This window comes from Galleria mellonella, unplaced genomic scaffold (genome assembly GCF_026898425.1).
Source record: "Galleria mellonella isolate WM207_F2 unplaced genomic scaffold, CSIRO_AGI_GalMel_v1 utg44, whole genome shotgun sequence".
In the NCBI taxonomy this organism is placed as follows: Eukaryota; Metazoa; Arthropoda; class Insecta; order Lepidoptera; family Pyralidae; genus Galleria; species Galleria mellonella.
The window spans coordinates 4,879,528-4,896,480 of record NW_026442100.1 but is presented as its reverse complement, the minus strand read 5'-3'; the positions used below and the strand labels follow the sequence as shown (position 1 = coordinate 4,896,480).

General features: G+C 34.8%; 1 protein-coding gene across 1 annotated transcript in view; it reads right to left on the bottom strand.

Moving 5' to 3' along the window:
* LOC113518983 (uncharacterized) overlaps window positions 1–15,391 on the bottom strand; it is a 234,065-nt gene extending 218,674 nt beyond the window's left edge. The window contains exon 1 of the mRNA XM_052898484.1: window positions 15,022–15,391. Coding sequence (XP_052754444.1) covers window positions 15,022–15,112 — 91 coding nt within the window. The 5' untranslated portion in view covers window positions 15,113–15,391. The remainder of the gene's footprint in view (window positions 1–15,021) is intronic.
* Window positions 15,392–16,953: the final 1,562 nt, after the last annotated feature.

Genomic DNA, 16,953 nt, shown 5'->3' with positions numbered 1-16,953 from the left:
CGTTGCCATTCCTGAGGACTCAGATGTTATTCCTCTGTACAGAGGATGAACAGAATGGGACAGAGGTACCCAAGCAATCGACTTTTGTACAAAGTCTCCCTCTGGTAATTTTGAATGTAAATACCAGTGTATAAGTTAGTTTGTATTTAGGTTGGCACATTTGTTTTTTTCTTAGTACTAATAAGTAGTACTAAAAATAATAAATATATAATAATAATTAGTAACTACTAGTGCTTTACTGTTTCCACTTTTTACAGTACGCACACTGCCCGTTGGTAATTAATGCTTCTTTCCACTCAAGGTTTGCTGGAAGAGAACTCTTACAGAGTTAAGCTCGCCTGTTGTACATCTTCATTTAATACATACTTTAAGTATGTAATTTTTGTGTACAATAAAGTATAAATAAACAACTAAAACCAAAGATATTTAATTCTTTAAAAATTCTCGTTAATTCTTTTTTTGCTCTGTGATTAATAGAGAAAACTGTAATGTTTTTTTTATTATTTTGAGTCATTAACTATCTTACACTGCTGGACATAAGTCTTCCCCATAAGTCTTCCCCATAAGGGGAATTTTGCCAGTAGTTGCTACGCTTGGCAGGCGGGTTAGCAACCGCAGTTTTTTTTTTATGGGTGAAAATGGTATGGTAACACCACCTGCGCTAACGGGATACGCTGGCGGAACACCAGTGAAGGGTGATAGATGAGAATGAAAACGGGCCAGTAAGCCCATCATGATGAATTCTTCAGGTTCATGATAGTTTACAGGGAGAACCGCTAGGAGGTCGACCTGGTTGGGTATATTGCTAGCAATGGGATTCTCAGTCTCCATTACTAAAAATCCCTTTCCCCCCTGGCAACCGTAGTTATGTTTTTACAGATGTTTTAAGAGGGACACTGCTACCCATCCCTCTACCATAAGTTTCCTTAATCGCCTCTTACGACACCCACAGGAAAGGAAGTGGTGGTCCATTCTATGCCGGAGTCTAGACGAAGGCCATAATGTATGATTTATATACCCTTATTTTTATATTTATAAATTAAAGTTTAAATAAATAATAACATATTTTATAAAGATATTGAAATAAATTATTCAACAAAAGCCTCTATGGGGTTGCCAGTTCACTAACCGCGACAGTAAATTCTGAATATGTGAATGCGTTTGTATCATGATACGTGGACATACATTATTCATATTCATTGAAATATTAAACCGAATTTATGTTTCGACGATGTAAAGGCAAAAAGTGTTAAGTACCAATTTGGCCGATATCGTGTTATATAGAAAGATAGTGGTATATTGTTACAATTAAAAAAAAATTCAGCCTAATGCAAGAATCAATATTTAACTTGATGTATATACTCGTACATACTTTGGTAATAAATATATTTTTACTTATTTTTTCGAATTAACATAAGAATCACTAGAGGGAGACTATGTACAAAAGTCGTTTGCTTTAGTCCTCTGTCCCATTCGTGTTTCAACCGTAAAGCAGTTGTGTTTGCATGCACGGTTTGAAGGGTAGGATATGGCATAAATTTACAGGGTACAGAAGAATAACACCTGAGTCCTCAGGAATGGCAATGCATGGGGGGTATCATCGGCGAAACAGTATACTCTGTTATGTCCACGGTACTGCTCATGTCTATAGACGACGGTTACCACTTTCCATCAGGTAGGCCGTCGACTTGTTTGCCATTCTAAGTTGTATAAAAAAAAAAAAAACAAAAATGCAAGCACGTCGAAATCGCGGGATGCGTAAAATTAAACTAGTAGACAATGCACGCGTAAATCGCGGAATGCCCGCTCAGAGGGTTAAACGCCAACAATCACTAATGACGGTAATGTCAGAATTTCATTAATTAAATTAATTTAACTATTGTCAAGCATAAAAAAAATACAAATATATATAATATCAGTAACAAAGGTTATTAAATAAATATACTATGAATTCAAATCTTGGACAATTTTGATCCTAATTTACGTGGGCAAAACCTCGTGTTACCTACATCTAGTAAGCCATAAGCCAAAGTATTTGAAAGGCAAGTTAATTGACTGGCCGTCGAATAATAACAGAGTTTAAATTACATTAATAATGAAAACGTAAGGTAAATTTGTATTTAAATAGGTTTCGAAGTAATTGGCGCCGTGTACCAAAACTTTTTGGTAGAACGTAAAAATTAATTTAATTAAAAAATTTTTCACGTTCAACTTTACGTTGGCGATAAGAAATACGTGTCTATAAAACGCCCTTTTGGTTCATTATTAAGTGACTTTCGAAAAGATAAGGTATATAATATACTAGCGGCCCGTCCCGGCTTCGCACGGGTGGACTTTTTTACAACATATTAAAAAATGGTTATTGTGACATAACGATAATAGTTGGACATATAGTATCGCTAAGTTTTTTGTAGTTATTGATATTTTCTTTAATATTGTAGAACACACTTTTGTTCTATTACCAATAGTTTTCCATTTTTTGAAGTTACAAATCGTGACGGTAATATATTTGCTACAACGTTCACAAAAGACCGAATATTTGGAATAGAACAAACTTTTCCGTAAACACTCGAGCTATTTTCAAATCTATTGCAAATTGGCTTTCTAGATTAAAGTCGTTCCGTCACCAGTTATTCTAAGATTATCGCAGATATATTACGTGAATTTACTGGGTACAGAGGAATAACACCTGAGTCCTCAAGAATGGCAACGCATGGGGGTATCATGGGTAAAACAGTATACTCTGTTACGCTCATGTCTATAGGCGACGGTTACCACTTTCCATCAGGTGTGCCGTCAGTTTGTTTGCCATTCTAAGTTGTATATAAAAAAAAAATATCCTAAGTCCCGATCTATTAGATCTTTGCTATTAACTTTAGCGTTTTACTGACTTCTCAAGCAACTACAGACATGAAAAATTCCATTAATTTTCAAAGAAACAAAATCTATGTGATATCTTTGTCAATTCTTAACGTAATTGGATTATATTTTTAATCTAAATATTTCAGATGCTCCTGCATTATTCCCAATTATTTTTATTGAAACTTAAATCAGATTTTCTAGAAACTAAATTTTTAATTATACAAACAACGACGCTACAAACAGTAAACATTTATTTATTTTCTGCCAATTAGTATTCAGCCGATTTTTAACACGTATCATAATTTAATTTCGAAATATTATAATCTATATATAATAATATATATTTATATATTATATAATAATATATAATCTTTTATAGTAGAAAGAAAGAAATATTTTTATTCAAGTAAACTTAGATTTAATCATTTTTGAATAGTCATTTTTTCATTACCGCCCATTCGGAACGCAATTTCAGCCAAGAAAAACGGACGAGAAACTTAGCTGTTGCTTTTTTCAAAAAGTTTAACATATAAATAATAACTTTATATGAATACAAACTATTAACCAGTATCATGTTATAAAATTTTAAATATATATAGTGTATAATTAAAACAAATCGATAAAATAAAACGGTTGCTGTGACCAGAACAGACCAGTCCCTATAGGCAGCATTCGTTCACGAGTATGACGAGTGAGCCAACCATTGCACTCCACCATATTTTAGGGAACTCAATAATCCGACCCACCACGCCGCCACCTGTCTGGATATTTTAGTGAGCATGACTTACTCAAGGTCCACAACCACATCATAACCAAAAAAAAAAACAGTTGCACTTTACACAGTAAAAGACATACGTTAATCTATACTTATGGTATAATAAATCTGTAGAGAGGTCAATTCTGTACATGAAATATATTTCCAAAATAACTATCAGGCGGTGATTAGTGATCGATACTGATGCCAAAATAGCAATCAGTATTTAAATTTTTGTCTGTCTGTGTGTATGTTCGTTATAGAAACAAAAACTACTCGACGGATTTTAACGAAACTACAATATTTTTCATACTCTTGGGCAGGTTATAGTATACTTTTCATCACGCTACGATCAATAGGAGCAGAGCAGTGAAGGGAAATGTTGGGAAAACGGGAGAAGTTACTCCATTTTTAAGCTTCCGTCGCGTGTGCAGCCTTAATGGCCACTTTTTAAAATGTAAAAATGTCCACCCGTGCTACGCCGGGACGAGTCACTAGTTAATAATAAAATTGTCACATAATATTATTTTACCAATTCAGATATATAATGATAATAACAAAAAATAATATTGTCAGCGTATAAAAGAAAATAGTAATAAAAATATGAACAAGTAGATTTTTTTATATATTATTATTATTTATAAACTCGTTTAATCTGTAATATGCCTTCTTACATAGAATGTAGATCATCAGAGGGAGACTTTGTACAAAAGTCGATTGCTTGGGTACCTCTGTCCCATTCGTGTTTCAACCGTGAAGCAGTTGTGTTTGCATGGCTGTGTTTCGGTTTGAAGGGTGGGATATGGCGTGAATTTACAGGGTACAGAGGAATAACATCCGAGTCCTCAGGAATGGCAACGCATAGGGGGTATCATGGGCGAAACAGTATACTCTGTTATGTCCATGGTACTGCTCATGTCTATAGGCGACAGTTACCACTTTCCATCAGGTGGGCCGTCAGCTTGTTTGCCATTCTAAGTTGTATAAAAAAAAGTATTATGGAAGATAAATTAAATATTTCCAGTTATAAATACATTTATTTTTCGTTGTCACTCCCATTACTTATTGTTTCAAATGTCAAAAGTATTACCCACGCAAAATTATCCATGTACACAAAAGATCAGATATCTACTCCAATATGCATCACTTTGAAGTAATTCTTGGAACCTATCTAATGTACTACTTACATTAGAATAAACAACCAATGAACGATGACGTGTCCCGTAGATACATTAGATTGAATCTAGAACGCGTAATAGCATTTATCTATACAAGTAAATTTTGTTCGGAAACAAAGACTTTTTTGTTCCGCTCAGAAATACGTCAACATGTGTGTAAATCCTTAATAGATTATGAAGAAAAAATAACAAAATCAATTTAGAATCTGCTTCATAATGGCACAATGTAAATAAAAAAAAAAAAAATACAGACGAATTTAAACTTTTTGTAAATCACGACGAAGAATTAAATTTGGTCATAAGTATAATGTTTCTAAAACATAATCATCATCGTATCAGCTCTAACCGTCCACTGCTGAACATAACTGTCCCCCTTGGGGAATTTCGCCAGTAGTTGCCAAGCTTGGCAGATGGATTGGCAATCGCAGTCAAGCTTTAGAGATGTTTTAAGCTGCTGCACATCCCTCGCCGTCCCTTAATCGTCTTTTACGACACCCACGAGAAAGGAAGGGGTATAAAATAATATACCTAGATTATTTCATTAGAATTGTTTTGTTTAATTCCGTATAATAATAATAAGTATTTTTATAACTACCAACACTCACATACACGTTTTGCAAAATGCAAAACGAAATGGCGGTCGGAGATTGATGGCTAATATGGAGGGTTGTGGAACTTCTGGTAGTAATAGTGGTGGTCAATCATCGAGTGTTAGCAGTCACACACATACTAATGATAGCGGAATTAAACAAAATAATTCTAATCAAATAACCAGTGATATGGGATTCCGCAAGATATTACCTAGTTCAGTAAAACATGTGCCTAGGATCCACATATTCTCGCAAGAAGTGAAAGAGTGTCTACGCCTAAAACTATGCGATAAGATCACGAACGCAACAACTGTTGTCATGTAATAAATCATTCTTTCTCGGCGTCCTGTTATGGTAATTTTCATGAAAAAAATCCAGTTCTGTAACGCATGTAAAGCTCTTTGTACGGATCCTATAGGCTTCTTGGCCTAATTCATCAATCAACTCGCATAAACATCCTCTGAAATACTGCCTCTTTCGGTTGTCACTTTATTATTTTTACATTGCTTCAAGACTTGTTGTTGTCCGTTGTCCGTATGCAATAGTTTCCAGTTAGTCAGCGAGCTACAGAGACGGCTATGCTCGGAGTTTCTTTGTGTAAAGGAACCCGAAATGATGATAACCGCAGAAGAATCAAAATGACCGACATAAACTGAATAAATAAACTGAAGTGGTAACAGACTTATCGTTCAAAGAACCTACATATTTGATTGAATGAAATTTGGGAGAGTTTACACGGATAGGACAATCCTTTCTCCGCATTTGATGGAGTAACAACCTTAACTGCAGAGAGTCAGTGGATGCAAGTGGCTCAGAACCATTCCTTATGGCAGTCGACGGTAGAGGCTTATGTTCAGCAGTGGACAAACAACGGCTGATATGATGATGATGATTATGATGATAAAGACTTGTTTTTGATATTAATATATGGGAATGAAGCATAAATATTATATTTTATGAAGTGCAACGATCCCCAGCCAGATGGAGTGAAATGTGTTGTAGGGAAGTAATAGATGCGGATGGCTCAGGACTGTCCATTACGGTGCTCATGGGGCCTGGAATAATGAAAGTGAATAAATGCAGTAGAAATACTCAACATTTCCGGTATCAGCCTGGCAAAGTACATTTATAATAGAGCAGTGTGAGACAAAGTTATTTTAAAAAAAAAAAACTTTGTTGGAGTAAAATAAAGATTTTGTGTGAAAATGTGATGTACCATATGTATATAAATAATTACTAGTACCGCATTCGAGTATTCTGACTCTTCCCTATGGTTGGCTGGGAGAGAACGCTTTTAGCATTAAGTCCGCCATGTACACATATATGTACTAATGAATAAATAAATAAATGTGAATTGTGATATTTGTGAAGTAAAATAAACAATAGAAAAAAACCTAGTTAAAGTAATATGTTGGATAAAAAGAAGGGTGAAGGACAAACCTGGTTCACGTAGTCCCCGCGTGTAGGTCTTTTGTACGCGTTCTTGTTCTATCTTCAAATTATCCAACACTTTTATTGATTCGCATAAGGTGTCACTGTATGTAGACCGCGGCTGATTAAATAATTCGCAACTGGCGGAGATTTATTCGTGATCTTAGCGAAACTTGATCAGCTCGACGCGCAGTTGAATTACAGACTGATTTTGTCCATCTACCCCCCAATGTGATCCCAGATTTGATAGGGAATATGGATAGGTATGGAGGGTAGAAGGATATTGCGTTCGGAAATGTTTTATGCTTATACAAATGATGAGATTATGTTAACCAAATATGTAATACTTAAATAGATCGTTGCTATCTATGAGAGGAATTAAGTGTTCGTGGAACAATCCTAAATTCTTGAAACGAGTTAAGATATGAATGAAACAAGAATTGTGTGTATAGATAGATGCCTTCAATACTTGGTAACCTCTGCCTGAGTTCCCTGAAGAGGATTTTTCATCGCATTTACAGAGTATCCATTGCAGTTATACAAAATTCAAGCTTTAATCAAATCCATTCGAGATTCTTTACCGCACTACATAATAAACAGTGGAACAGCCTGTAACTTACAATACACAGACCAGTATAGTCCACCTGGAACAATAATTGCTAGCAATTTATTGTACCAAATCAACTTCCACATGATTCTGCTGATCCGCGATCCGGCCAGAATTTTGTTTCTTGGTCAAAACCTTATAAATATTTTACTGTAAAATATTTAATTAATTATTCAGATTTTGGATGGACATACCAAATTATCATAGACAATCTATATACTATTTTATTATGATCCATATTCATTTGTAATTAAAATTGTGTTTCATAAAACCGATTTCAATTATTGCAAAAACTGTTAATTTAATTTAAAAACTAAGCTACTGAAACGTATATCCTTTCAGATAAAAAAAGAACTTTGCAAACCGGTTTACAAATGACGAAGTAATGAAGTAACAAATATACCAAAAATACAACCGAATTGAGCATCTCTTTCTTTTATGAGTCGGTTAAAAATACAATTCATCTTTAAGGAAATATTTAAATTGAAGACTCCGTGGGGTAATCACTTATGCATAGTGGGGTGTAAGTATGAAGGAATAATGTTCAAAATTACCAACATCATTTATTCGTTCGTGCCCTTCCCAATGTCACTCGAGTCGAGTGCCCTAGAGTTTCTAATGGTCCCTTCGAGTAGTACAAGAGTTTCATAGATTATTGGGTCAAGGTTTAAGGCATCGCTTTAAGGATTTGCTTAATCTACGCCAGTGACCGGAGGCTTGAGATCTGTGAGGATATAATCTCCTTTGAGGATCCATGCCAAATGTATTTTAAAACCTTACTAATCTTAAATATCTAAGCACTGCATTACTAATTTGTTATAAAAATAACAATGTATATAGAAATGACTAAAACCAGACCAGAGGGAGACTTTGTACAAAAGTCGATTGCTTGGGCACCTCTGTCCCATTCGTGTTTCAACCGTAAAGCAGTTGTATTTGCATGGCTGTGTTTCGGTTTGAAGGGTGGGATATGGCGTGAATTTGCTGGGTACAGAGGAATAACACATGAGTCCTCAGGAATGGCAACGCATAGGGGGTATCACGGGCGAAACAGTATACTATGTTATGTCCATGGTACTGCTCATGTCTATGGGCGACGGTTACCACTTTCCATCAGGTGGGCCGTCGGCTTGTTTGCCATTCTAAGTTGTATACAAAAAAAAAAAGAAAAAAACACTGACAATATAACATTTTGTTTCGCAAACAAACCATTTATGATTATATTTCACAAAAAAATTTACTTAAATATTGGCAAAATAAAATAGTTTTTTTTTTTTTAATATCAGGTTATTTTGACTTAAAAACTAAACTACTAAACTGCCTTTGATGAAATTTTCATGAGACTAATCTGTAAGTATATCCTTTTAGATAAAAAAAAAATTAACTAACAAAATTATAAGGTAAGTAACATAAAAAAAAGCACCGAATTGAAATCGGTTGGAAGTCGAATGAAAAAATAGCAACATCGCTCATAAAAAAAATATATGAAACGAATACGGTAACGTGACATTACTTCTTGTCAAATTTCAAATTTCATGATTCTAGGTCAACGGGACGTAACCTATAAGTTTTTATTCCCTTTGTGAACATCAAAATATGCGACAACATAAACTGTTGTATCTTTTGATTGCATCGATTTTGAAACTTGATTTTTTCACTACTTTAAGAGATTGCATACTTGAGTATATGATATAAATTTCAACTTGATACCTCCACGCGTTCCTAAAGAAAGTATCTTGACAGGACGAACGGACGGACGGACAACGAGATAATTCTAGATAAGAGTTTAGTTTTTTTCCTTTCAAGGTACGCAACCTTTAAAAAATTCAAATTGGTTTATAACAGACGGAGCCACGACGTAACAAACATAAAAAAAATACATTTTAATACTGAACCTCTTTCTTTTTGAAATCGGTTGAAAATTGTATTAAAAAAATAATACAACACACAACATCAGTAAAGCATGTGCCTGAGAGGTATCCCAACCGAAGAACAACTAACGAGGGTCCTTTTTATGTTTCGAACATCATCCTGAGAAGATATCTCAGTAGAATTGTTTACGCAACTTTGAATGTCATTTTCAAGCTACTGTTGTCACTCACACGCATTCTCCTCACGGTGGACATAAGTTTTTCCTGCAACGTCATTCGTCCGCGCCAACATGGACCGTCGAATGCAAAGGAAAATATTAAAATCGCATCAAATTCAAACGTGACACTAAATTCAATTTATTACCTTTAAAGGTAACCAAATAAATAGTAGTAAAAGAATAATATTTTATGTCATAAATTAAAATGATTCCGGAAAATGTTCGTTCGAGTAATAACTTACATTTTCCCGGCTAGAACCCGAGCAGAGTCTTTACATCTGCGAATATTGTATTTCTACGACGTATTTAGACATTTTTCCCCCTTGGAGACAAACTGTAGTGATATAACCATCTACATGGTTGTTACAGGCCCGCGGGCTTACCCCGCAGGTAAAGCAGCTACTCTGGTAGGACTGCTATGTATTTACTAGCTGTATCCCGTAGCATTACTCGCGTGAATCAGTATATAAAGTATCCTACATGTTAAATTGGGATATAACTTGACCCACTACCAAAAATCATTTAAATACGTTAAGTAATTTTTGCGTAAAAGAGTCACAAACATCCATCCAATGTTGGAATCATAAAAATATTTAAAAAAAAGCTTGTAAATTTAAATACAGATATTTTTTATACCACACCGGTAGCAAACAAGCATACAGCCCGTCTGATGGTAAACGGTCACTGTAGCCGATGGACGCCTGTAACACTAGGGGTATTACGTGCACGTTGCCGACCCTGAAGAAACCTTAATAGATTATTTTTAAAGAATCCCATACTGTAGTCTCTAGAGAAAACCTCGGCAGGGAGCTCATTCCACAGCCTCAATGGTCGCGTACTGCGCGGTTTCAGAGATGTGTCCTCCCACTAACACTTAGGTTTTGGAATGAGCTCTCTGCCGAGGTTTTCCCAAGAGACTACAGCATGGGGTTCTTCAAAAGGGGGGTTAAGAGATTTCTTCGGGGTCGGCAACGCGCGCGTAATACCTCTGGTATTGCAGGCGTTCATAGGCTACGGTAACCACTTACTATCAGGTGGGCCGTATGCTTGTTTGCCACCTCAGTGGCACAAAAAAAATTGCTCTGTACGCGATCATTTAGATTCTAGCGTGTAAGGATTTTATTGTATTACAGGGGTGGACGACTTGACTAGACCCAAGATCTACTGTTTACTAACGAAACCCAATACGATCTACCAATTACATACTTCTTGGAATCACAAATGAAACAACAGTTCAGTACACAATTATGTTGTATTGGAGTATTTTTTTATTTTATTAAGAGGGAAAACATAAAATTGAAAATTGTTCTTAGTAACTATTTATGCGTAACTATTTATAACTATCATTGCGTCCGAGCTCGGACGCAATGTCCGAGCATCTTCCATTAGATTAGCAAAATATTATATTGTTTGCCTCGCCACGATCGACTGGACTTACTAGTCGCATTTGACCGGTTGGCAATCCCTGTTGTATTATTCTAAGTAATGTATGTATATATATATATATATATATATATATATATATATATATATATATATATATAAGTGCTGACGTCATAGAACAGTTTATTCAATATTCAGTACCAATTTATTACTTAGAATGGCAAACAAGCTGACGGCCCACCTGATAGAAAGTGGTAACCGTCGCCTATAGACATGAGCAGTACCATGGACATAAAAGAGTATACTGTTTCGCCCATGATACCCCCCATGCGTTGCCATTCCTGAGGACTCATGTGTTATTCCTCTGTACCCAGCAAATTCACGCCATATCCCACCCTTCAAACCGAAACACAGCCATGCAAATACAACTGCTTTACGGTTGAAACACGAATGGGACAGAGGTGCCCAAGCAATCGACTTTTGTACAAAGTACAATATATTAAAAAATACCAGCCACTTCAATCATGGTGAAATTAATACGCACATGAGAATAAGCCTTAAAAGTAATTTTCGAAACTGGCTCAAGATTGGCGGAGATATCGCGTAACATACACACAGAAAATACAGACAAATTTCAAACCTCGTCTTGAAATTGCTTAATAAAATAATATTGTTTTGTATAAAAATATGCATCAGTAGAGTTAAACTGTATTAAGGGAAGGGAATTGATGAAATTCCAAATGTACCGAAATGATACACAAAACGGACTGCCATCTTGTTTGGAGGGGCGACTTAATTAAAAAATAACAGTCGACAGAGTGGCGAGCGTAACAATTCGTAACCTACCCATCTATCTCTTCATATAAATATGAAGCTGCAATTGTATTGTTATTTTTAGAGAAAGTTATTACGTATTTATCTCGCTACTAGTCTTTATCCATGGCTTTGTCTTTGTTTCGGGGACCGGTGTGTAGATGACCAAGATATCATCATCATTTCCATCATTTCCCTATAGACTGCCATAAGTATTGGTCCTGAACCACCTGCTTCCACTGGTTCCCGAAGGATAAGTAAGCTGAAATGCTAATGGGCTGGTCACATAGCTCGAAGAACCGATAACCGATGGAGAGAAAGGTTCTTGAGTGGCGAACGCGTTACGGCAAACGCAGTATAGGACGATTCCTCATTAGATGGAGTGACGACCTGAAATGCATTGCAGGGAGTCAGTGGATGCAGGTGGCTCAGGACCGTTCTTTATGACAGTCTATGGGGGAGGCTTATGCTCAGCAGTGGATGAATAATGGCTGAAACGATGATGATGGTAACTATGTATTTTTTGTGTACAATAAAGTATAAATAAAATAGAAATAAAATTATTATTGTGTAATAGAGAAATAACCAAAGATAAACAAACAAAAGGCAAGCAACAAATTAGTTTCATGAATACATTACACTCACCTTTAACTCCGAGATATTCACGGTAACATTTGACGTAAATTATCAAAGGAAATACAGAGAAATGTAAACTTTATTGTAAACTACAGAGAGTGAAGTAAAGAGGTACAATTCTCAGTAATGGAAACGCATTAGGGGTACCATGGTCGTCACAGTGGGATTCTCCCGTGACAGCCATGGAGTGATTTATACTTATAGTTGACGATTATCTCTTTCGATTCAGTTTATTTCCCATTTTCAGTTGTATAAAAAAAACGCTTTTAATTAAATGGCATTGTTCACCAATGGTCGAAGGAGAGCCTAACCAAAGCCTAATTGCGGTTGCCAATTCGCCTGCCAAGCGTAGAAACTACTGGCAAAACTCCCCAAGGGGCAGGCTTATGTTCATCAGTGGACAGTTAAGGCTGATATGATAATAATATGATGATTAGCTTTAATAGACAAATTTTTGATACTTTCGGTTACAATATTGTAATTTACATAAAAATCGTATGAATAAGTTGACCCGCTTTTTTTTTCGGGCCATTTCTGTGGAGACATTCTGTCTATATAATCTAAAACTTGACCAATTAAATTATAGAATCGATTATTTAATTTAATTAATTAATTTAATTTCAAACTGTTTAAAATTAATTCTCTCCATCCAAAGGTTGCATGGAAGAAATCGCTTTTAGTGATAAGGTCGCTCATTTGTTTTCTTGTATTGATTATTTCTTGTAATTTGTTTGTATCTATAATGAGTTTACTATTGTAATCTTTTGGAGGAAACGACAAAGAATATCTATCTATCTAATCTCTATTTTTCTATAATGTAGCTATATAAAAAAAAAATAAAAAAATAACACTCAAAGGCATCAAACAAATAATACACAAATATAGAAATATGAAACTTATTTATTAAGGTAAAGGTAAACACCCATAGAAAGTACTTAATCACATAAAGCGAGGCGATCAATAGTAATCTCCTTCAAATGTTTACTGTATGTAAAGTCAGTTGTAATAGTACAAGTACCTTAATAGTTTTCACTAAATGTTTCCCGCGGCTTTTCCCGCACGTATTAGATCATATAAAGGTTATTCTAAAAGGATCTATTAACATTTCTTATCAGGGTCAGCAACACGCACGTCACACCCCTAGTGTTTTTTTTATACAACTTAGAATGGCAAACAAGCTGACAGCCCACCTGATGGAAAGTGGTATCCGTCGCCTATAGACAATGAGCAATACCATGGACATAACAGAGTATACTGTTTCTCCCATGATATCCCTCATGCGTTGCCTTTCCTGAGGACTCAGGTATTACTCCTCTGTACCCAGTAAAGTCACGCCATATCCCACCCTTCAAACCGAAACACAGCCATGCAAACACAATTGCTTCACGGTTGAAACACGAATGGGACAGAGGTACCCAAGCAATCGACTTTTGTACAAAGTCTCCCCCTAGTGTTGCGGGGGAAAATGGATTGTTAGTAATGGGGTCTAACTGCCGCATTGCTAGCAATATACCCTATCAGGTCGACCTCACATGGTTCCCCCTGGAAACCATCGTGGTTAATTCTAGTGCAATTCATCACGATGGGCTAACTGACCTGCTTTCATCGTCACCTATCATCCCTCACTGGTGTCCTGCCAGCGTATATCGTTAGTGCCGGCGGGGTTACCATTCTATTATCATCCATTAAAAAAAACCCTAGTGTTGCAGGCTTCCATAGGCTAGTAATATAATAGTTTACCATCAGACGGGCTGTATGCATGTTTGCTACCTTCGTTGTTTAATTTTTTATTATTATGATTTCATTTTTACTGGACAGTAGAGTTATAAAAAAAGCTATTTCAAAATGCTTGAATAATTTATTTTAGACTTCGCAAATCTAAACGCAACTATACGTAACATCCACTTTCTAGCGTTTTACCTTTATAAAACAACTGTCGGTCGTTTTCGGGTATGCACGGATAGATAGATAGATAGAAAGATAAATTATTTATTTATTTATTTCTTATCGCATTCCATAATATGGTTGGTAGATATTAAAACAAGCCTAATTATGGGCCCTGTTGGGCACAGCAAGTAAAAGAGAGAAGGGCAACCTTTTTTTACTTTAGAAATAGTTAATTTATTATCATATTATTCAATCATTAAAACTATTTCACAATAAATACCTACTTATTTTCTGTACTAGTATTTTATATATATTTTTTTATACAACTTAGAATGGCAAACAAGCTTACGGCCCACCTGATGGAAAGTGGTAACCGTCGCCTATAGACATGAGCAGTACCATGGATATAACAAAGTATACTGTTTCGCCCATGATACCCCCCATGGGCGAAACAGTATAGTATGTACCGTATATACTGTATATAGTACCGAAACACAGCCATGCAAACACAACTGCTTCACGGTTGAAACACGAATGGGACAGAGGTACCCAAGCAATCGACGGTTGTACAAAGTCTCCCTCTGATTTATTATTAACTTTAATGGATACATTTTTGTAATTTTCATATCTTATTTTATTAAAATAATATATAGCTTATATTACTTGCTGATAATATAGCTTTCTATATGTCAAAGAATTTATAAAGTCCATTGCGTAGTTTTTAAAATTATCCATTACAAACAAACAAACAAATCTATCCTCTTGTATATATTATATATATAACCACTAACCTGTCTTTGTATTATTATTGTTGTTGGTCCCCGACGCTTGGCTGAAGAGGGACGCTCCTGTGAGCCTAGCACGCCTAAGAATCCACCACATTTTGCCAAATAAAACTCAATCTAATCCCACCACAATAGCAATTAAAATTATATGTAAATCTAACACTTTACAACACACGAAATTCGATGTTCAAGTTTACAATTGATATAGATAAATTTTACAATATATTTTATATTCGATAGTGATAAGTTATTAAATATAAGTGTATTTCTAAATTATTTTAAATAGAGTTTCACACATGAAACAGTTTTTTTATTTACTTTTTGTATTGCGTTAGAATTGACGAACGCGTGGCTATCGAGTAACAGAGGGGTCAGAATGTCCCCACCGCTTGAATACCAAAACAGTACTAAGTGAACTCACCAGAAAACAACACATGCGCAGTAAGCTCCCGGTGAACAGGTGATTATTTAGATTTTTAAAAATATATAAGTTTTCATCGCTAAATATATACATATATAAAACTAAATCTGTTTTTACATTTCTTTTAAAGTATGTTACAGATTTTGATACGAGTTTCATTTTTTTTTTATACAACATAGAATGACAAGCAAGCTGACGGCTCACCTGATGGAAAGTGGTAACCGTCGCCTATAGACATGAGCAGTACCATGGACATAACAGAGTATACTGTTTCGCCCATGATACCCCCCATGCGTTGCCATTCCTGAGGACTCAGATGTCATTTCTCTGTACCCTGTAAATGCACGAAATATCCCACCCTTCAAAACGAAACACAGCTATGCAAACACAACTGCTTTACGGTTGAAATACGAATGGGACAGAGGTACCCAAGCAAACGACTTTTATACAAAGTTTCCCTCTGGTGATTCATATATATATAGAGTATGTAAGTAGTGCGACGAGCTAGATTGAAATTAAAAGGTAGAATGTATTTTTAAATTGCAAAAAAAAAGCTTGTAAATAACACTAGTGGCTGCTAAGAAGCTAAGAGAAGAGATTTAATTAATTTTAGCTCTCGCTTTGTCTAGCTTTGCGACGGATATTTTTCCTTTATTCTTTATTTATATATTTTTTGTAAATATGAATATTTCGTATATTAATTAATATCTTTAAACATTATTTGTGATGGATTGCTATTAATTTTGTTTTTATAAAGATCTGAAACAAAATTAGCTCTAGTTACAAGTTTCAATAGTTACTATATCTCATAATGCTTATCGTTGTTTTGAAATATATATGTATATGTTAAGAATTATGTTTATGTATTATATATGTATTTCTTATATATTATTATGTATTATTATTTCAGTAAGTTACTATAATTATGTCACATATTTCCCACCACATCTGCCCTTCATACGCTTTCTCTTTTTACCCAATGGTTAGCTGATAGAGAATATCATATGGCATTAAGCTTGTCACTTTTACAAAGTTTTATCGTGCAATAAAGAATACCTATATATACATTTTAGATGTCTGTTTACTAAAATTTACAATTTAATTATTAATTTTTTTTTATCAGGTAATAAATTGTAATTTGCATAATTTTCTAATAATAAAATAAATACTGTTTTATCTGTATAAACAAATATTATTATTTTTTTATTAATAAACCGTGGAACATTTTCTAATTACGTAACACAGTGGGCTGTACACAAAGTTTCAAAGAAAAAGGGCGGATGTTAATAATGAAATTCAAATTAACTTGGCTCTAGTTACATGCAAAGTGACTGTCAACTCACCTTGTAAAATGTAATTACCTACGTCTATAAACAAAAATAATATATACATTACAAAAAACATAATAAATAATATACTGCAGTTAAAGCTATTTTTGTCCAAATAAACTTATTACTTAAACTTATTTATTTACTCTCTAGTGGGCCACTTATTTATTTATTTATTTATTTATTTAG